Consider the following 23,601-nt stretch of genomic DNA (forward strand, 5'->3'; position numbering starts at 1 on the left):
GCGAGTAAACGTTCAAACATAAGTTGGTCAACTCAATATATGGCTTCACAAAGAACAGTGATAAGTAATTTCAACTAAGAACCCCCCTTTTATATATGCATTAGGCCATGGACCCTCATTTGATAATATATTTTTTTTATCTCTGGGACTCAAAATTAAGAACATATTTATTGTTATTATAGACATGAATTTGTCCGATATGGTCTGTCATTCGCCATAGAATTCCTATCTGTGTAACGTAACTCATAGCCATTCTCGTACATTCTCTAGTTGTATTTATTTGTACCTGTAACAATAGCTAAATTAACTTTAAACCATTTAGCTGCATGGAGAGCACCTGGAACCCCCTTAAGGAGTCTTTGGGGTCCCCAGACCTCACAATGAGGACCACTGACAGTGGTTTCAACTTTCATCATTAACATTATAATATACAAACACAGCTGTCCACGGATAGGCAACCAACTAGCCAATCACTGCTGGGCTGTATCATTTACCTGCCTGATGTGACGTCAGTATCACAGGCTCCACCTTTAGGACTGTGGACGTTCTCCACACCTGAGATGTTAGAGTTACTTTACAGGAAGATCTGTGCAGGTAGTTACTGCTATTCTATGGCTGGTGTAATCAACCTTTCTTTTGGTTTCTCTTAACAGAAGTGTTTCTCTCTTGCCAAGGACACAGTCTTCGTTCAGTGTCATTGCATTATTATGCATTGGGTTGCGGACGGTGCAGCTGAGAAGACTATAGCATAGAGATCAAGATCTCCATACCATCCAGGTGAGTGAAGAATTACATCTCATCTCATTACTTGCATTTTCCTTTACTACTGCTCTGTTAAAAAAAGTGCAGTTTAACCACTTAAGCCCTAATAGGTTACTTCATTGTATGATATGTTTTTTAATTGGGGCCCACCACTGGTATGGCAGGCAGGCCTGAAGTGAAATTCAATGTTTTGACACGAGTTGCAACTTATATTTAGGAAAATGTATGTTTATTTATTTTAAGGGTTTTCAAGTTTTATAGCTCAGACAATACAACACAGACACGCAGGTGCATCTTCAACTCATCCTCATATAAAAGCTGCTTATGACACATATACTATAATACAATAACAAACCAAAAAAAATAAGGCTGTTTCAGACCTGATTGATATGAAAATCTTGACTTATGATGCTGTTAAAAACACAATGCTCCTCTATCTATAACAATCAAGAAACTGTAGATCTCTACACTGGCTGCCCTGACCGAAGAAAAAACAAACAAGCAGGAAACATAAACTTAGGAAATAAGTTGCAAGTATTTCCTAGATAGCACAGTTAGGTTGACATTACAATTGAATATGACCTATTTTCCCATTTTAAATGAACACAGTGATGAGTATTTTCAGTGTATGCCAGGATTTCAGAGGTCACTAGTGAGGCAATATCATTTTCCGTCTTCAGATAGTGTCTCATAAAGCGCTGTTCGTTGCTCTTTCTGGGTCAGTGTGTCAAAATGAAAGTTGAGAGGCGTATAGCAATAGATAAAACTTGTCTAATGTCCATGATTGTGCTCACCTCTAAGCTAACCATTAACCGTCATGTCTTTCTTAAACCCTATATAGTCTACCTCATTGACTAGGGTCCCCCAGGGGTCTCTAGTTGGGCCCACTCCTTTTGTCCCTCTACACAAAATCTCTTCGTTAAAATTGGCACAGCATGGCATATTGTAACTCGTCGTGAGTTTACAGATCTGCTATTCACATTGAATTTTCCCACAATGTTTGCCTAGAGAGACCCTATAGGGTTCATGTGGTTAAATAAAGTATAGTCAAGCCTACAACACTGTGTTGTAACATCAATGTCAATGTTGGGCTGTCAGTCAAATGATGATAGCTACAGCAGCATAAGAATGAGTCCAATCCAAAATATATATTCTACATTTTCCACCTATGTGCCAGTTAGCCCGTATGTGTGCAACACATACAGAGACTTATTGTCTGTGTCACTTGTTTTCCCTCCACAACTATTGTTTCAGGTAGCAACAACACAATCATAACACCTCATTAACACCGGTGGTGGAAGAAGTACTCAGATTGTTTTTATTTAAGTAAAAGTAGCAATACCACGATACAAAAATACTGTGTTACGAGTAAGTATGGCAAGTATTGGCATCAAAATGTACTTAAAGTACCAAAAGTAAAGTACTCATTATGCAGGATGTCCCATTTCACACGTTTAAAAAAATAATAATGAAATAGCAGATCTACAAGCTATTTTTGAATAGCCCAAGTATACAATAGTGTATATTTTGTCATAATCAAAAACAGAAAAGTAACTAGCAACTAAAGTTTTCAAATACTTGCAGTGGAAGATAAAGTACAATTTGTCTCTGAGTTGTAGTGGAGTAGAATACTGTAGAGCACTGAAATATTTAAATACTCAAGTAAAGTAAAAGTACCTCAAAATGTTACGTACAGTATTGAGTAAATGTATTTAGTTAGTTTCCACCACTGTCATTAACACATACCGGCCATGTCACTTCCTTTTACTTCCAGGGCATATTGCATAACAGCTTTGTACAAGGATGAGAGGAGACCTTGGTGTGAAACTGTTGTTGTGGCTTCTATCCACAGCTCTAGGATGCAATTGTGAGTTGAAGGATTTCAAGCAATTTAATCTACATGGTGACCATTTTGCTTTTAATGCTGCAGACCAGAACGTATTATAATGAATAAAACTGCCATCCTTAACATAATATGTTAAGGATAGGTGGCCTATAGGTGGCCTTTTGCGTTTATGTCATACAAATAATATTATTATTTGTATGACATAAACGCAAAAGGCCACCTATAGGCCTTTTGCCTAGGTGGAATATGGTTGGGCTAATTTCAAATGCTATGGTAATAGTTTTCAAAGTGGGAAGGTTTTGGGGCTAATGTTTATTATTTTGGTGTGATTGGCAGGTGTATCTGCCCCAGGGAAACCAGTTCTCATCAATTGCCGGTCCCCTGAAAAGGAGACTTTTACCTGTAGGTGGGAACCGGGCTCTGATGGGGGACTCCCCACCACACATCGCCTCTTCTACCAGAGAGACGAGTGAGTATTTAGATGCCATTACCAAAAGTGCTTCCATATAAGGGCCAATGTATTCCTTTGCTATGCCAATTTGAACGCTTTCTGATAAGCTTTGCAGCTGAGTCAGCGGAAGTCAAAATGAAACAAATTGTCAGTGGGAGACTGGGAGCTTGCGGGGGAGAGTAGAAAAATACTGACTGATTTGTATTCATACTTTGTCAACCGTGCACATAATGTATAATTGTTGAGCAAGTTAGGCCTGACTTCAACCGGACTTTCACTTACACAAAGTATTTCAACATTGCAGTAATGATACTTTTACTTAAGTAAGACATTACATTTTGAGTACTTTTTCCATCACTGCCCACAAGCTCAACTCTTGCCTATAATGACATATGCCCAAAATAGGGACACCAGGTTGAAAGTGGTTAATACAACTCTCAAATAATTATAGGTCCGTTTTGACACTTAAAAATGAACGCTCCAGATTTGATTGTGTACTGTCACTGTGTAGGTGTGTGTCCATATCAGCTATCATCGGTTGTCTATTTCTCGAATGACTCTGACTGCACGTGTCTATGCATACAGCGGCCCCCAACACACACACACACACACACACACACACACACACACACACACACACACACACACACACACACACACACACACACACACACACACACACACACACACACACACACACACACACACACACACACACACACACACTATAACAGAGAGTTACAATACCGACCTTGCGGTATACACAAACGCCCTGGGCAGCTTTTCGCCCGTATCAGTGTCGCTAAAGGTCTTGTTTTGTATATATGCACAGTTTGGATGGAATACACGAGTGCCCAGATTACCGGTCGGCAGGGAGGAACTCCTGTTTCTTCAACAAGGGTCACACCAAGATCTGGGTCAACTACAACCTGACGGTGGTGGCCTCCAATGCCATGGGGAGCGCCACCTCCGACCCTCTGGACCTGCTGGATGTCACCGACATTGGTGAGCTGATGCTCCAGTAGATCAGTGGTCCTCAGACGTTTTCATGCCCATGGACCCCCGTCTGAAACTAGTTTGTGCCTGGTCACCCCCATAGAAGATTTGTGTTGTTAAACGTTTAAAACAATATTCAAAATATGTCACATATATATATTTTTATGGATATAGTTGATTTTTATGCTATATTAAAACATTTTGCTGGGGACCCCCGGCACACAAGGGGATGAAGGATGAGCATGCTAAATCTGAAATCAATCTAAATAAAGCCAAGGTGACCCCATTGACCTCCCTAGAATGCCCTGCATGTCTTAAAGCTTGCATTTAGTTAAGTTTAGTCATGGGTTTGGTGTGGTTTAATACATTTAACTTAAAGGCGTTTCTTTGTTTAAATACCAAATACCAAATATAGACTCCTTTTTCCCCTCTACACCAAATCTCTTCTACGAAAATAGCAGATCTACAAGCTCACGTCACAACGTGACTCATAATCATATTATTGCAGAAGGTATGCATTGTCAAGATGTTTTTTTTGTCTGTGTATGTGTCTGTGTGTGTGTGTGTGTGTGTGTGTGTGTGTGTGTGTGTGTGTGTGTGTGTGTGTGTGTGTGTGTGTGTGTGTGTGTGTGTGTGTGTGTGTGTGTGTGTGTGTGTGTGTGTGTGTGTGTGTGTGTGTGTGTGTGTGTGTAGTGCAGCCCAGTGCTCCTGAGAATGTTACAATGATTGTGGAAGAGGAGAGAGGGGAAAGCCCACGTCTGCTGGTCAAATGGGAGCCCCCTCGTGACACAGACCCCCATTCTGGTTGGGTGACCATTATCTATGAGCTACGAGTCAAACGAGAGGACGACAAGGAGTGGGAGGTGCGTGAAACACAAGTAAAGACTGTTGAAAGGGCATGGTCACTATTAAATTATTTCACTGGCTGGAAGTTAGCCCAATGAGACAATTGTGCAGTACAAGAATGGCTATTCATAGGTTTCACTCTCTCTCTCTCTGTTATCTACTCACGTATTAGACCATTTTAAAATTCTGTACTGTATCTAACAACAGAAAAATATCTTACGGTGGTCCCTGGCACAAAATGTTTTCAAATAATAATACTAATACATTTGATTTATATTGCCCTTTATATTTGAAACAAATATCAAAGTGCTACATACAGAATAAAAAAACATTTGCATAAAGCAAATAAAAAAAACAAGGGGGCAACCAGAACACCTAAAAAGCTAATGCTTTATTAAAAAGGAAAGTCTTTAGTCCTCTCTTGAAAGCAACAACAGACTGTGGAGCTCTTAGCTGGTCCGGAGTGAGTTCCACAGTCGAGGAACTCTGTGGGTGTCGAAAGCACATACATTTGGGGGTCATTGACCTGAAAATGTTTGAGAACCACTGATATACCGTGAGCATCACCAGCACCAACCACACCTCTGTCAGATAGAAAGTGTCTATTGTCTGTGTTAGTCCATTTAATTAATTTAGTTATTAGTTAATCCACTGTATATTAACCACATAGACCTGAAATTATGTTTAACTTTTTTGAAGAGGTTTGCCTATAATGACATGACCAAATAGCTGAATGTTTTGTTTGTCTCTAGGAGTACACCTCAGGCAGGCAGACACATTTCAGTGTCTACAGCGTCCACCCCGGTGATGTGTACATGGTACAGGTGCGCTGTAAACTAGACCACGGCTACTGGAGTGAGTGGAGCTTCACCACCGACACAGCAGTCCCTGAACGTAAGCCTCAATCATTCCAGTTGATCTTTGATAGAACCTTGGGTTATACCTGGCCATATATTGTACATCATTATCGTCATTTCTGCTGCTTCTGTGCTCTGAGATGGAGAAACCGTAGTAGTGATTCTATTCACTCACTGCATGGTGAAACAGGTTTCATGTGAACTTTGAAGTGAAGTGTGTGTGTGTGTGTGTGTGTGTGTGTGTGTGTGTGTGTGTGTGTGTGTGTGTGTGTGTGTGTGTGTGTGTGTGTGTGTGTGTGTGTGTGTGTGTGTGTGTGTGTGTGTGTGTGTGTGTGTGTGTGTGCACAAATTCCAAATATGGACATGCCTGACGTCAGCATCAATCGCCGTTGTAAGGCAACAGCTAGCCTTGCGAGCCAGGCTTTGTCTCTCTAGCTACACATTGGGCAGTGGTTGACTTCAGCGCAAAGGGTTAGGCAACGTTTTTTCTTGTGTGACGTCATATCAGATCACGAGAGAGAGAGAGAGAGAGAGGGAAAGATAGAGAAAGGGAGAGGGGGAAGGAGAGGGAGAGAGGGAGGGAGGGAGGTGGAGGGAGGGAGAGAGAGAGAGAGAGAGAGAGAGAGAGAGAGAGAGAGAGAGAGAGAGAGAGAGAGAGAGAGAGAGGCGGGAGACAATTCCATCCACACAATAACCAGTGCTGGGTAACAAAACCATCACATGCTGATCGGCACATTGCTTTGTGACAGCACAATAATGGATAAACCCAGCAACGCCAGGCAAGATAACTGCTGGTATAAGTAAAGTACAAGGTTCTGCTAAAATTCAACATTAGCTTAAATCCCTCTTTGGATCTATAGTAAAGGAAGAAGATATTACTTTGTTCTGATAAGATTTCATTATTATCAAATGTTATTTGAAAAACTATTTTTCAGACACTGTTAAGGAGAGGCCAGAGAGGATTTTGCTGTCCATTTTTACATTTGCACTTTTCGCAGTGGCGTGCACCTTGGTCATGAAGAGGAAATGGTATGTATAAAAACAATATCTAACTCTACTGTTTACATAAAGCAAAACATTTGGAGAAGAACGTGACTCGTGACTTTCTATTTCAGTGTGAAGCAATGTCTTCTGCCGCCTATACCTGGTCCAAAGATAAAAGGATTTGATGCTGACCATCGGAAGGTAACATCATTTATTATGCATATATTTCTTGCAGCTCAGAAGAAAACAAAAGGCTTGCCCTGATTTCAACAGAGATGTAATTCTATCTTTTTTTCCCAGAGCGGATACTCAGAAGATGTTCTCAGTGCCTTGATCACCAACCAAATTTTTCCTCCTATGGTGGCCTGTAAGGATCAGAATGAGGAGCATCTAATAGTGTTGGACAGTGAAGACAGCCTCTGTCTGAGTTCCCAGAAGAACCAGAAGATAAGGAGAAGCCTGATCACTCCCAACTTATACTCTGACACCTACAGTCATGTGCCAACCACTGTCCAGAGCAACATGGAAAAGGTTGTGGAGAAAAATGAGGCACACTTTCCAAAAAGCAATAAATCTCCCCCTGGGAAAACCTTGTCTGCATTAGAGCAACTGAAGCTATTCACGCCACAGCCCTCAGCCAGTGGACGGTACACAGAGACCCAATCAAACGATGGCAGTAAACACAGCATTGACTGCATTGCTGAGCAAATTGTGGGCCCTTTTACAGACAATGGTTACGTGGATGTTCAGACAAATGAGGAAAGCGAGAGACAGGAAGACTATAGTAGAGTCAGTGGAGTGAACAGTGACAATGCACTGTTCCTCCAGAGAGAACCTGCTCAACTCAACATCACATGTAAAGAGAAATGCCACCTTGCAGATGGTTTCAATCTGATGCAGCGCAGTAGGCCTCATGTGACTGTCAGTTCAAAAGACGGAGTATGCATTGGACTAGATAATGGCTATGTGGAAACTATTCCCCCCGTTGCCTACAATGTAAAATGATGTCTTTGTGAATAAATTGTCCATTTATCAAATCATCCATATATTGCCATGTTCTATGGTGGTGTATAATTTGGGAGACTAGCACATAACATAACCGCGTTATGAAAAACATAACTTCATTTTACATTATGGAACAAGTTCAAAACATGTTTGGTCACATCCTGATGCCTATACATTTCCCAGTCAACAATCAGCCACCTGTAGATTATTTGGAAGTATAGCATGCAAAAACCCCTACTGAGAGCAGCCAATAAACTTGTGAGATCACAGGACCAGAGTGGCATACTCAGATATGACAATGTTTGAACTTTTTGGCAATGTCTAGCATTAGGCGGGTGCATATATGAAAAAACCCAAAAAAAAATTGAACAAAAGGTTTCTCAACTGTTTTTTTTTTGTAGTATGTGGTGTCCTGAATAACATACTAAAAGTTTACCAAAGTTTGACCACTTTTAAGGTGTTATTTCCAAGATGCCCAAAAAAACGTTAAAATAGCTTAATTCCTTCTTTATTAATCCTAGACAAGTACTTTTTGTGTCTAATGTTTTGGGGGCCTGGGAATCCATTGGACTTGTCCAAATTGCAGAGATACAATTAGATCATTGTGAAATCCAATATTTTGTTTGTGACTCTATTAAAACCCTCTGAAATGGTCACCCGTTTCAAGTTAACTTAACTAATTATATAATAAATGTCCAACAACTTATATTTCTTTTTTACTGGAACAAGGCACTAATAGTCACAATTTGCAGAAGGTGGTGGCAGAGAATATTGTCAGTTGATATATAGTATTGTTTTCAATACTGAAAGGTTTTGGATAACTCTGTGGATCAAATTGAGCCCAAACTAAATTCATCTTTGACTATACATTCCACCCCCAAAAAGTGTCTTGCCAATCTCTCTGCACCCCTCCCCTTACCCACCCCACAGGAACTTCATAACTCCTCCCCTACATAGACGAGATTATTTATTTTTCTCGTGGACCAGCGCATCTTGTAGACACAAGATTTTTAAAAACATTAAATAGATGTTTATATAATGTTTTAACACATTAGGAAGGCAATCAGTGTGAGTGTGCAAAGAGGGATGGGGTGGTTATGGAGGTTAGGGTAGAGCTATCAGAACTGGGTGCCTAGACAGAGGGGGGAGTATGGGGGGTGGGTCTGGTCTAGAGTTTAGTGGGCCTAGGATTCCCCTCAGGTGGGTAGAGGGGAGTATGGGGGTCACTGGATTGCTCCCTGGGCACTTGGAGCGCAGAAGATCAAAGTTAGGAGCCAAGGAGACCCTGAGCTTCTGATCTCCCCCATGTCCGATGTGCAAAACCTCCAACAGAAATGATACGCCATTTCAACGAAGACAGTTCTGCAAACGATACATGAAAGATAAACTTGTATCTTTGCCAGATCTCACTCCAAGTGGCTTAGGGAGCCTGCACTCTCCTCGTTCTCAGCTCCTAGAAAAGCAAATTAGCATTTGGGATGCAAACTATTTCTAAGTCACGGCACGCTGGAGGACAGAGTGAGGAGAAGGCAGAAATTAAGGCATTGGAATTTAGCTAATGCGTGAGGCTGAGAGGAGTGTCCCTATGTCGCCTGGCTCACTGGATAGTCCCACTGCTCCCAACGCTGGCTCCCGAGATAGGCACTCTTGAGTTAGCATAGGTAGTGAGGAGTCCCCAGTGGTGGTGGTTGTAAGACCTCCACATGGTGGTGCATGACTGTGTGTCAGGCAGACAAGGGTGTCTATGTCGGACTGGCTCACAGGAGAGTTGGTGGTGGCTGACCATTAATATTCCCAGGGGCCCCCAGTAACTTATCATTATGGCTCAGAGCGGCCTCTCCCCTCTCCAGAACAGCTCCAGAACAAAAAATGTATGTATGCCGAAAGCAATGCTTGTTTGTTTGTTGGATAGCAGCAGGGACACAGCCCCTTATGGGCGTGGAAGTCGGTTAGATTGGGATTCTATGGGGAGACTGGAGCCCAGGGCGTCATGGCCTGTCCCCTAAACGTACCTTCTTGCTGTTACAATTATCCAGAAAAAAAAGTCAAGGTTCAAGCTTATTGCCAGCAGTACCAATCACAAAATAAAGACATGTGAAATTAATTTTGCACTAAAACCTCACACAACTACTAGTCACAGGAATAAGGAGATGTCTGTGACAAGCAAATCTGAACCTTATCCACGCCACACTCCTCCACCACCCCTGGCTAGACACCCAGTAGAAGACACTAGATATATGTTGTGATAGCTCTGTACTGACTTGCACACCCTCGCTAGTTTGCCTCTTTCTTACCTAATATTTGAGATAACATTGAGTCTTAAGAGTAATTCAATTGTAACTTTAGAAATGTGCAGATACCCTGTGTATACACTAATACTGTATGTTGGTTTGTTTACTGTTGAGTGAGAAAACAATGTTGCACATTAAGCTAACCATCTGGGGACCCCCAAACATCATTTGGGGGACCCCAAAGATTGGGAACCAGACACCTTTATACAAACAAATTGGTGAATCCATTTCTCGGTAAGGAATTTTTTCCAAGATTTGTGTAATATTCTATCACTTGGCAGCCATGTTTTTACAAATGTCACAGTACCACACAGTAATTGTTAATTTAATCCTTATTGGTATCCAAAGAAATTTTGAAAGCTTCAACAGAATGTGAATTACATGTATAGGTGATGAATTCACCAATCCTGGGCATTATGGCATGTAGAAAAGGGAGAAATGTCCAATTACATTGTTAAATATGCTTATAACCAATTGCTTTAATATATAATTGTACTTACAATCACTTGACTTTAATTTCTATAAGCTAATTGGATTCCTAGATCACCAAAACATGGGGTTAGGCACCTAAATTACTTGTGTAGGGCAAATAATGCAGGAGTAATGGTCTTTTAAGGAACTGGTGGCGGCCATCTTGGAAATTTGACATTTAATGATCAGATTTCGGTAAACCTTTGATATGTTATTAAGTACACCTGATACTACAATAAACCATTGAGAAACCTTTTGTTCCAATTATTTTTGGGTCAAACCATATATTTGCACCGCCTACATGGGCATATTTGACATAAACATCTATTAAAAAAAAGAAATTCCATGTATAACCACCACCATGCTTGCTGCAGTTCTGTCTGCTGGATGTAGTAAACTCTAGTCTAGAGACTGCTTGCATAAGTGATAAAACGCTCAAAACCACTTAAAACCATTCATTTGCATTTAAATCACACCAAACAACCTTTGATTGGAACTTGGGGGCGCTGTCAAAAGTTTTCAGCACGTGTCTTTCAGCACCTTGGACAGCGACCTTGGGCACCCATCCCTCTTTAGTGAGATACAGTAGGTATCGGGTGCGCCCCCGCAGACCTGCATGCATTCTAATGATTCTACCTCCTCCACCTCCCTTTAGTTTCCCCATAGTATTGATAAAGTTATAGGCAATAAAATATTTTTTTGAAAAGACTTTTGTCTCCGTCCTCACACAACAATAACTGACTCATTGAACCTAAAAGTCTGAAAGTTTGTGTTTACAATCACTCATTTCAAATAATTTATTAAACAAAAACTTTCAGATAGTGTGGTTTACAAATAAGGTATTTGCTCTCTCACACACAGTAGTCACACAATATCATGCATTGTGACATCAGATGGACAAACGTTATAATGTTTCAATTTCTTATCGAACTTACCGCCATGGAGACCATGGAGTCATCACACATTCCATGGCATCCACACACCTTATTTTGCTCCCCTTCAGTCCAGACGACACAATCCAGGCGACACGATACTGGTTTCAGGTAATGTCACATATTTGGTTATTAATCTGTTATGAACGATATGGAATTTTCCATAGGATAGGCCTATAACAGGCTTAAAATTGTCTGCGTCTTACCAGGTAGGCTAAAGAATAATTATGATGGGTGGGGGGGGGGGGGGGGGGGGACACGTTCAGGATAGATGGCCTGGCCTATATGGTTTATTTTAAACCATTGCTTTTAAAACGCTCTAATTCGGTGTTTGAGCAGCGTTCTATACTAGTTAGCCTAATAGACTAAATTGACTCTCAGTCTCGACAGGTCACCAAAGTATTATTCATTATTATTATTCATGTAATGTTTGGTGTAATTGCTTGTATCCTTGAGTACTGCTGGTAGACCCACCTATCCACTTTGTGAAAGGATCGTTCATGCCTCTTCTCACCCAAAAGTTCATATTAGACAAGCTGCTCTAAGAATAGGGTTTTAAAGGAACTATATTATTACGATGTTTGCCTATAATGGTCTAATTCCCGGATTGTCATCAGGTCCGGGACCACCAGGGGTCCAAATGTAGCCATACCCTTAAGGGTCTGTAACTCTGGGTGAACAAATGGAACCAAATGGACCCTTACTGTTCAGTAACTCTGAGAGTGTACGAATTGAAGCGGCCTAGATCAATGTTTCTCAACGGCGGGTCTAGGGACCACCAGGAGTCCAACTGGACGCGGGTCCATTTGGTTCCATTTATAAACTCTCATTACATTAACACTGAGGATTTTACAGTGTAAATTGGGGTCCAAGAGATCCTTTTTTATCATCAAATAATGCATATCAAACTGGGGATCCTTTATATCAAAAATGTTGATAATCACTGGCCTAGGCTCTTTGACTTGCTATAGCGCGTTGATTGATGTGATAGCCTCATTTGATTGTGTTTCATTTTACGTATTGTTTGTTGTCGGTGCTTAATTTTACACATTGTTTTTAGGAGCATCATTGTGTAGGCTAATTTTGTTGGCTGACAGTGTGTGTGTGTGTGTGTGTGTGTGTGTGTGTGTGTGTGTGTGTGTGTGTGTGTGTGTGTGTGTGTGTGTGTGTGTGTGTGTGTGTGTGTGTGTGGTGAGTACAAAACAATGATGTCACATAAAATATAAAATGCATATAAAATGAAAAATGTAATGTCTGTGAAAAGCTGATTTGAAAGTGTTTCCTCATGAGGCTGTGTGTGAAATGGCTTGTTTCCACCGTGTAGGCCTATGTCCCATAGGAACAAGGGAAGGTTTCAGCTTCGTGGTCCCTGACCAAAACAATATATACAAGTCTGAATGACATTTCATACAATTACATCTCAATTTCAAAACATATTTGACATCTTCACAAGCACTATAGCAAAAGTGACCTCTCATAGAATGTGGAATATGGAAATGATATCAATGTATATCCACAATGTAAACTAATGATTACAATAAGCTACACCTTCCCACAGGTGGAATCAAACAGGTGTATGTAACAGCAGATCCTGCAAAGGAATCTCTCTGGTCCATCACACAGGTTAACATTGCCCTCTAGTGGCCAAACAATGGCCAAAGCACCACATGCACATGACTGTCTAGCACAGTGGTTCTCAAACTTTTTCATGTCAAGGACCCCCAAATTGACACTTATTAGCCCACCGGCCCCCATTTGAAAAAATATTCCAAGGACCCCCATAAGAGATGTTTACGGCTCTAGCAGTGATTTTTGACCATTTTAATTTCAAGGACCAGGACCCCCAGTTTGACATGCATTAGGCTACGGACCGCCATTTAATGGCATTTCTATCTCTGGGACCCCAATTTATATTGTACAATCAATGTTAATGTAACTCTGAGAGTGTACAAATGGAACCAAATGGACCCGTTAGGGTCCATTTGGTTCCATTTGTACACTCTCTGAGTTAAAGACCCATAAGGGTCCATTTGGTTCCTAACTATCTATTAGCTGGGGACCCCCTGGAACTCCCTCAAGGACCCCTGGGGGTCCCCGGACCCCACTTTGATAACCAACGGTCTAGCAAGCAGGCCTATAACTCTATACAGTATCTGCCTCTGACTTCTGTTGCATTTCCCATTTGTTCTGCTATTGCGCTGTCTGCCTATGCATAAAATACTTTTTAAAATAGCAGACCAGATCACAATGCCTTGTAGCTATACCCCTACGGTTCAGTAACTCCTAGCCCTGAAACATGACTGTCATACCATGACAGTCATGGAGCCCAGAGTTCCTGGTTTTTGATTTTTTGACATTGCCAACTCTCACATGTACATAAACGTTCAAGTTTCAAATATAAAGTGCTTACCCAAGTGCCACGGATGTTACAAGGCGATCCGTACTACGATAAGTACCTCAATCTCCCGTATTGTTCAATAAAAAGCATTTTAATCCGATCGCTGGCCATTTTCTTATTTTTTGTACTGTATCAGAGTGCAATACAGCTCCCAACCATTAGTGTCGCATAGTTGAAAGCAACGGAGAACATTTGAAGAAAATGGCCGGCGATTGGATTAAAATGCTTTTTATTGAACAATACGAGAGATACGGGTACTTAGACCAGGTCGGATCAACTTGTAACATCCGTGGCTCGTGGCTAAGCACTTTATATTTGAAATATGAACGTTTATGTACATGTGAGAGTTGTCAATGTAACTCATTTAATGTAAATCGAAAACCAGGAACTCTCGGTTCCATGACGCTTGTGGTAGACAAGCGTCATGTGAACCATGGCTAAGTAACTCCGAGAGTGTATTGAACCGGCCTTGATCAATGTTTCTCTACGGCGGGTCTAGGGACCACCAGGAGTCCGAATGGACGCTTTACGGGTCCATTTGGTTCCATTTGTAAACTCTCATTACATTAACACTGAGGATTTTACAGTGTAGATTGTTTTTTTTATATCATCAATAATGCATATCAAACTGGGGATCCTTTATATTAAAAAAAGGTTGAGAATCACTGGCCTAGGCAAGTGCTTTCTGCTTTGCTCTTTGACTTGCTGTAGTGTGTTGATTGATTGGTGATAGATAGCCTAATTTGATTGTGTTTCATTTTGTTTGTGGTTGGTGCAAAACAATGATGTCATATACTGTACATCTTTGCCCTCCTGACTCCCTAAATAAAAAAAATCAATGTATATCCACAATGTAAAGTAATGATTACAATAAGCTACACCTTCCCACAGGTGGAATCAAACAGGTGTATGTAACAGCAGATCGTGCAAAGGAATCTCTCTGGTCCATCACACAGGTTAACATTGCCCCCTAGTGGCCAAACAACGGCCAAAGCACCACATGCACATGACTGTCTAGCGCAGTGGTTCTCAAACATTTAACATTTATTATTTAAAAAACGAAGAAAAAATGACAGCACCTTTCACATAAAATATAAAATGCACAAGGTAATGTCTGTGAAAAGCTGATTTGAAAGTGTTTCCTCATGAGGCTGTGTGTGAAATGGCTTGTTTCCACCGTGTAGGCCTATGTCCCATAAGAACAAGGGAAGGTTTCAGCTTCGTGGTCCCTGACCAAAACAATATATACAAGTCTGAATGACATTTCATACAATTACATCTCAATTTAAAAACATCTTCACAAGCACTATAGCAAAAGTGACCTCTCATAGAATGGGGAATATGGAAATTATATCAATGTATATCCACAATGTAAACTAATGATTACAATAAGCTACACCTTCCCACAGGTGGAATCAAACAGGTGTATGTAACAGCAGATTCTGCAAAGGAATCTCTCTGGTCCATCACACAGGTTACCATTGCCCTCTAGTGGCCAAACAATGGCCAAAGCACCACATGCACATGTAACTCGATGATAGAACATTTTCTAGATAGATAAATGATTACAACATCATTGTGGGTGTCCACATAATTAAATCATCCTTCAAGGTTAAAATTGCACCTATGATAACATGACGTAATTGCTTGATTTAACAGCAATATTAAAAAAGCAATATCTGTTTTGTTCTTCTTCATATAGCCTATAAGATCACAACAGAAAATGATGTGTGTGCTGTAAGTTTCCCCAGGTAATCAGTATGAATTCATTACAGAATATCTGTGGGCTTTTTAAAGGAACAAGGTGGACTGTGGAACTAGAAGAATGAAGAATCTGGTTCTCATCTCAATGCTGCTCTATGCTGATGTGATAAGAGGCACAAGAGGCAGGCTAATATTGTGTTGTTGTCACACACTTTATTTAATTATGTTCTGATACAAACTTTTTAAATGTTTTGAACCATCTCACAATTCATCATGAAATACATTTTGAAAATAAGAAAAGAAAATTATATAATTTAAAGATATTTGCTTACAGTAGGCTTTGTCTTTGCTTTAAGCAGGTACTGATTATCGTACTCGTCACAATATCATCTACGACAATGGAGAAGACCCGATAACAGTTGAATCCTGGACCAGTGCTGATATTGGCTGTACTTTCACTCATGATGCTGCATTCATACCCACGTCTGTAATACTGATGAGGTGTGAATCTAGATCTGCATGTGGGAAGGATGACGTCATTTTCGACTCTGAGAATGTCAATGCAACTACGGGCCAGTTCAGAGATCTAGTGTCCCTCTTGGAGCCAGATCTTAGCAAAAAGAACTGCAGTATCCGCATCAAAAACCTCAGCCCCTCGATGGCTGGAACCTTTCAAATTGGAGTTAAGGGTCAAAGATATGGACGCCTTAAATTAATAAGCTCTCCCCTCAAAAAGCTCATCAACGTTACAGGTATGAAAATTCTATTGTTACTTTTATTCTAATTTAAATAACCAAACAAACCCGTCTGGTTACATTTGTAAAAGTTAAATTAACACTTATTAACATTTATTTTCACTATTTTCACACTTCTATATAGCCTACACATTTCTCTTTCATGTGATTTTATAGTGCAACTTTTTCTTGTTTGCCCAGCCTCAGCCTTTCAAAAGATTCTTCTGACAGTCATGCTCACCATTGTGGCTCTGGTTGGTGTTGTAGCTCTGACTGCAGCTCTTTTCAGGTGCAGTGTTGCAATCTCTCTATAATCTCTCTTATGTTTCAATTTGAATTTTTATTGAGAAATATAAAACAATATTTCTTAATCATTTAACTAAACAATTGTTGAGTTGAGATGCTTTTTTTCTTTCTCAAAATGTCTACTCAGATGCAGAAAGCGCTACAGAGAACTGAGAGACCAGGCCCCGGAGATGGTGATTCCTCAAGATGAGCAGGTATTTTTCTTTATATGTAATTCCACTTTGTATACCATTGATGTTTGAGACGTTTCTGAATTTTCGTTTTCACTGAACGTTTGTGTTAGAAGAAAGGGTTTGTCATTATCACGACTTGCTCATATCAATTCCACATTATGTTCACAGACAGAAGGAGGACAAGTAGATGGTTTCGATGTGCATGAGCAGAACTTCCAGGAGGGAGGAGGTAAGAGCAGTTGTCGACAGGGGGAGGTCCCCGGAATCCTTGTGAAACGCACTCCCCTCTGAGGAGGAGAATGTTTAAAGCAGAGCCCAGCTTCCCAGTTAATAATAGTCAAATCTCACACATGGTTTCATGGCTAACAGATCAACTGACATGACTTTAATACAGATTCTGCTCAAGTGCTCAATAATAACCCAAAAATGTATGCTGTTTTTATCGATTTCTCATGATATTTTGACACAATAAATCTCAGTCAACTGCTACAATCTATGGCAGACATATCTGGGTCATTGAGTAGGTTTATCTAAGCATACACATAAAAACACATTGGCCCTGCATGGGGCCATCCATCAACATCGCTGCCATCGGGGCAGCTTGCCAAAACTCTGCCTGAGATGTATATAAGTACCTGAAACAAAAACTTTTTTTATTTAACCACTATCCTATAACACTTAAAAAGTGCGCTCCTCAGAGCTCAGATCTCTGCCAGGCCAGGTTGCCTACCCTGGGCTATGTGAGTCGTGACCTGCCATTAGAGGTGCAACAGAACTAACAGGAGTGTGAGGGAGCTGTCAACCAAACCTAGTCTGTGTACACGCACATAGCCCTGAGAAGAGGTTAATGACACAGAGGAACACTGTATGTTCTGGACCTTTAAGAAAGGATGACGCACATTAATAAATGTAACATGAATGTTTCAGTAAATTGGCCAATAGGGAAAAGTTTGATCAGCAATAGGGCATTCAGCACAGCAAGTGAAACAGACAAACACATAACAGTATAGTTATGTAGATACAAAGGTTACGGGTAATGATAAACAAGCATCCCCAAGCACATTCTAACAGCATCAACAGGTGATATCTATCCTAATGAAAATTCCCATGGGGCCCTCCAATGTGTGAAAGGTCTGGGCACACTTGAGGACTTTTGGGGCCCTTTTTAGTTTTTAAACATGCACTACTCAGCACATCTCATTGTGAGCTCCCATTAAATAATATCTCCTAACATGTTTGTTGTTCTTATTCTGTATGTCCTGTTAGTGGCCGAGGCCCTGCCCTTCCTTCAGCTCCAGACCTCCATGCGTCGTCCCTCCGCACAGGGAGAGCTGCCTCCTCCTTCCCCTTCAACCACATCTTCTGCCTCCACACCCCCGCCTGACTTTAGACCCCCGCCACCCCCTGGCCGTAAAAACCCTGCTCCTCGCCCCCCACCTCCATCTCCTTCCCCTTCAACCACATCTTCTGCCTCCACACCCCCACCTGACTTTCGACCCCCGCCACCCCCTGGCCGCTCAAACCCTGCTCCTCGCCCCCTACCTCGATCTGCTCCCCATCACTCCGTGGTCACGTCCCCTCCCCCTGTTGCGCCAAAGCCCAGCAGAAGTGGACCTCCTCCCCCTGTTGCGCCAAAGCCAAGCAGAAGTGGACCTCCTCCCCCTGTTGCAGCACCAAAGCCCCCCAGAAGTGAACATGTGTGTTCCTCTGCATGCCCTTCTCCCCCTCCATACCCTCCTCCCCCCCTTACACCACCAAAGCCCAGCAGAAGTGGACATGTGTGTTCCTCTGCATGCCCTCCTCCCCCTGCATACCCTCCTCCCACTGTTGCACCACCAAAGCCCAGCAGTAGTGGACCTCCTTCCCTTGTTGCACCACCAAAGCCCCCCAGAATTGGACATGTCTGTTCCTCTGCATGCCCCTCGTTCTCTCAGTGAAACATCTCACTGTCAGGTGAAAAGAAGCAGCTGACTACTAAAGTGTCAGTGTAAGAATAGTGTGGCTTTAACCCTTCTGCAGTGTTCGCTACACCCCCTTACTTCAGTGTTCCTGGTCAAATTTGACGGACCTGTTTTAACTGCTTTTAAAATTAACATAAAACACATAAATCATAATTTCCTTCAACCAGTGCTCAACAGGTAGGCTGGTAAACCCCTCCCTCCGGAAAACTAATTTCCATTTGTTTTCAGAAGTGAGTCTGGCCTACAGGCCTGTCTGTCTGTGCCTCAAACTTATTTTTTGAGGCACGGAATGTACTTTTAAGATATCGTTTGGATAGAATGTAGTTGTTTAACTTCATATATGTGGTCAATTAATCATGACAGAGCCTATTTAAAAAAAATAGGCTCAGAGAACCGGCAGGGGCGGGCAGTGACACGTCTGTATCTGAATAAAGCAACCTATTTTCGGCATAGCACCTTCAAAAGTCCCCTTGCGTCATACTTGGCTGGGGATGGGGAAAATGAGCTGCTGATTGGCTGAAGGGGTTGTCAGTCAACTGTACTAATCCAGCACAGCTCCCAAATTGCCCATACAGGCCTGTAGACCAGACTCCTTCCTGAAATCAAATGCAAATGAATTTCCAGAGGGAGGGGGGTTTACCAGGCTACTCAACAGGGGTCTCTCAGGTGATTATATAGAACAGACAATGAAAATTATCATAAATACAAATTGAAAATGGATACCATAATTTGTATACAGAACATCAACACAGTCGTCTGTCTGTCTGTCTGTCTGTCTGTCTGTGTGTGTGTGTGTGTGTGTGTGTGTGTGTGTGTGTGTGTGTGTGTGTGTGTGTGTGTGTGTGTGTGTGTGTGTGTGTGTGTGTGTGTGTGTGTGTGTGTGTGTCAATGTCAGTAGCATGGTCAGTATCATGGTCAGTAGTATCCCTAAATGTGCCATGGTAAACATAATAATCTTTTATATTTTATTTCAATTGTAATGTTGGGCATGAAAACTAAAGAAGGATGCTGTAGAACAATGCACATAGGCATTTTATTACCTGCCAGCCCCTGTACTAGGTCCAGGGTCTCTTATGTGCGCATGTACCAGTATTGTCAACAGAAAGCCTTGAATCAACTAGTTGCTATGAGTATTAATAAAATTCATGAAAGAAAACAAGTCTTATTGATCACAACAAACACCTCCCAGTTTCCTGTCAAACTATGGAGCACATAACCGGAGCATGCTTACCTTTTACTTCTAATTGTAGGTCCAATTATTAATAGCCATTACATTAGCATTAGAACTGTTTCAGTGATGTAGCATTAACTGCATTAGTGCCATTTCTCTCTTAAAATGGCACTGAGACTAGGCCGGTGCTGTAAAAGATGTATGGCCCTTATGCAATACCCATTTTACTCATTGTACCAGTCTGTGTCCCTTGTGTCCATATATGGATATCTGTCTGTGTGCCTGTATGCCCACATATGGAGATCTCTGTATCTATCTGTCCCTTTTATGCCCATATATGGAGTTCTGAGTCAGCCATGCCCAAATATGGAGTCCAGGCCTGTCTATGACATCAGTACTATGATGTCATATTGATGACACCAGGGTACTCCATATATGGGGATTTGCAGATTTATTGATATGCTGATCCGACTTCCCACACTCTACTCTCTCATGTCCACGTGATTTGCACGCTGAGTTTGAAGTCGGTTGGTTGGGCGTTTCTCAAGATATACAGATGACACACTCACTCACACAGAGTTTTTGTGCATTCATAGAAGGATAAGAACGTCCATGGACAAACTGCAGGAATGCCTGTGCAAAAATCGGCATCGTTAGGCATCCATGACAACGTCTGTGTTGTGTATGCCCCTCAACAGGCTAGGGGGAAGGAGAATCAGTTGGACCGGCTCTGTGGAAGGTAGACCGCTAAGGTAGACAGTGGCAGGATGGCCGGAAACGCATATAGGGGGATAAATGACCTATTCAGTCCCACCCTTTAGTGATCTATTCAATCTCAATCTTCCCATATATGGAGATCCCCATATATGGAGATAACCGACCTACCCAAGTCTGACATCAGAGACTCTCTCCTAGACTTCTATATATGGAGATAACTGACATGGTCTAGCTCTGACATCAGAGAACTCCTCCTGGAGCCCTATATATGGAGCTAACCGAAACATCCAAGACTGACATCATAGACCCTATCTTTGGGCATAACTGACATCACTTGCTCCATATATGGATATGACTGACATCACCATGACACTAGCACCACATCCAAACGTATAAAAGGCAAAGGACTCCCCAGGTTAACTCAGTTCCATCAGCAACAGACCCTCAGCGACATTAACTCTCTCCAGAGGAAGCAGCAGCAATACAAACCACAATTAGCTGGATTTACAGCCCAAATAGACACCTTGCACGGAGCCGGTCCCACTGATTCTCCTTCTCCGTAGCCTGCCAAGGGGCATATCGGTTCACCTCCTGCTTGGATACCATCACAGCGGCTCTTGGATCGGATTAAACCACCAGTCGAGTGGCCAGCAAAGAGAGAATTGAGAAGATAAACTGAAGAGAGAAAAGTCATCCGGCGGGTTCAATACTTAGTGAATAGGCTCCCAGCTTATTCATTCACAACAAGTGACACAGCACAGAGTCCACTGTATCTGCTGTAGAAATACATATCCAGAGACCCAATACACAACCTGTACGCTAGACGTAATGAACGCCGTAGGTGTCCTCCTGTGCTTCGTGTTTGTGACGTGCCACTTTGGTCTTGGAACTCCAGCACACATAAGTGACATCCGCTGTCCAGAACCTGATCTTGATGCTCGAAACATCCATGCTGGATTGAATCAGTTTGAACCCCCTTTTCTATACGGCGATATCCTGGAACTTCTTTGCCTTAGATCTCATGATGTCATGGTCGGCGCAGACTATGTCATCTGTGACATTAATGGTGAGTGGTCACCTCCGCTCCCAGAATGCAAACCCCCTGCCCCCTGTCTCCTCCCACCAACAGGACCAAACATGGTTTTGAATGATGACGACATCGGAAAGCCAATGTTTGAACAAGGCTCTTCAGCCACACTTGTCTGTGATACTGGTTTTGTGAGTAAGGGAGGCAATGGGACTGTCATCTGCTCCGCTGGCACTTGGGGTTCTGTCACACTCATGTGTACGCCATGGTATTTGTCATGGTGGTTTGCCTTGCTTGCCTTATCATTTGTTGCAGTTCTCATTGCCGGGTTTGCCTACATGTGCTACAAGTACAAGCCCAAAACACTTTCATGTGGAAATTGGATTTGTTGTTAAAAGCAAGTGTCATAGGCCCGGACTCTTATGTGCGCATGTACCAGTATTGTCAACAGAAAGCCTTGAATCAACTAGTTGCTATGAGTATTAATAAAATTCATGAAAGAAAACAAGTCTTATTGATCACAACAAACACCTCCCAGTTTCCTGTCAAACTATGGAGCACATAACCGGAGCATGCTTACCTTTTACTTCTAATTGTAGGTCCAATTATTAATAGCCATTACATTAGCATTAGAACTGTTTCAGTGATGTAGCATTAACTGCATTAGTGCCATTTCTCTCTTAAAATGGCACTGAGACTAGGCCGGTGCTGTAAAAGATGTATGGCCCTTATGCAATACCCATTTTACTCATTGTACCAGTCTGTGTCCCTTGTGTCCATATATGGATATCTGTCTGTGTGCCTGTATGCCCACATATGGAGATCTCTGTATCTATCTGTCCCTTTTATGCCCATATATGGAGTTCTGAGTCAGCCATGCCCAAATATGGAGTCCAGGCCTGTCTATGACATCAGTACTATGATGTCATATTGATGACACCAGGGTACTCCATATATGGGGATTTGCAGATTTATTGATATGCTGATCCGACTTCCCACACTCTACTCTCTCATGTCCACGTGATTTGCACGCTGAGTTTGAAGTCGGTTGGTTGGGCGTTTCTCAAGATATACAGATGACACACTCACTCACACAGAGTTTTTGTGCATTCATAGAAGGATAAGAACGTCCATGGACAAACTGCAGGAATGCCTGTGCAAAAATCGGCATCGTTAGGCATCCATGACAACGTCTGTGTTGTGTATGCCCCTCAACAGGCTAGGGGGAAGGAGAATCAGTTGGACCGGCTCTGTGGAAGGTAGACCGCTAAGGTAGACAGTGGCAGGATGGCCGGAAACGCATATAGGGGGATAAATGACCTATTCAGTCCCACCCTTTAGTGATCTATTCAATCTCAATCTTCCCATATATGGAGATCCCCATATATGGAGATAACCGACCTACCCAAGTCTGACATCAGAGACTCTCTCCTAGACTTCTATATATGGAGATAACTGACATGGTCTAGCTCTGACATCAGAGAACTCCTCCTGGAGCCCTATATATGGAGCTAACCGAAACATCCAAGACTGACATCATAGACCCTATCTTTGGGCATAACTGACATCACTTGCTCCATATATGGATATGACTGACATCACCATGACACTAGCACCACATCCAAACGTATAAAAGGCAAAGGACTCCCCAGGTTAACTCAGTTCCATCAGCAACAGACCCTCAGCGACATTAACTCTCTCCAGAGGAAGCAGCAGCAATACAAACCACAATTAGCTGGATTTACAGCCCAAGTAGACACCTTGCACGGAGCCGGTCCCACTGATTCTCCTTCTCCGTAGCCTGCCAAGGGGCATATCGGTTCACCTCCTGCTTGGATACCATCACAGCGGCTCTTGGATCGGATTAAACCACCAGTCGAGTGGCCAGCAAAGAGAGAATTGAGAAGATAAACTGAAGAGAGAAAAGTCATCCGGCGGGTTCAATACTTAGTGAATAGGCTCCCAGCTT

General features: G+C 42.0%; 1 protein-coding gene across 1 annotated transcript; it reads left to right on the forward strand.

The window, feature by feature from the left end:
• Positions 1-585: 585 nt before the first annotated feature.
• On the forward strand, positions 586-8,827 carry prlrb (prolactin receptor b). The gene is made up of 9 exons (XM_084054317.1): positions 586-777; positions 2,537-2,629; positions 2,945-3,077; positions 3,892-4,064; positions 4,749-4,918; positions 5,654-5,795; positions 6,694-6,787; positions 6,874-6,943; positions 7,043-8,827. Exons 2-9 carry the CDS (start codon positions 2,566-2,568, stop codon positions 7,745-7,747), a joined length of 1,551 nt encoding a protein of 516 aa, XP_083910443.1. The 5' UTR covers positions 586-777; positions 2,537-2,565; the 3' UTR covers positions 7,748-8,827.
• Positions 8,828-23,601: the final 14,774 nt, after the last annotated feature.

The sequence above is a fragment of the Gymnoscopelus microlampas genome (genome assembly GCF_963454915.1).
Source record: "Gymnoscopelus microlampas genome assembly, chromosome: 4".
Taxonomy (NCBI): Eukaryota; Metazoa; Chordata; class Actinopteri; order Myctophiformes; family Myctophidae; genus Gymnoscopelus; species Gymnoscopelus microlampas.

Coding starts and splice junctions, on each gene's coding strand:
- prlrb (XM_084054317.1), top strand. CDS start 2,566: ATGAGAGGAGACCTTGGTGTGAAACTGTTGTTGTGGCTTCTATCCACA. Junction 2,630..2,944: donor CACAGCTCTAGGATGCAATT/GTGAGTTGAAGG, acceptor TGTGATTGGCAG/GTGTATCTGCCCCAGGGAAA. Junction 4,919..5,653: donor AGGACGACAAGGAGTGGGAG/GTGCGTGAAACA, acceptor GTTTGTCTCTAG/GAGTACACCTCAGGCAGGCA.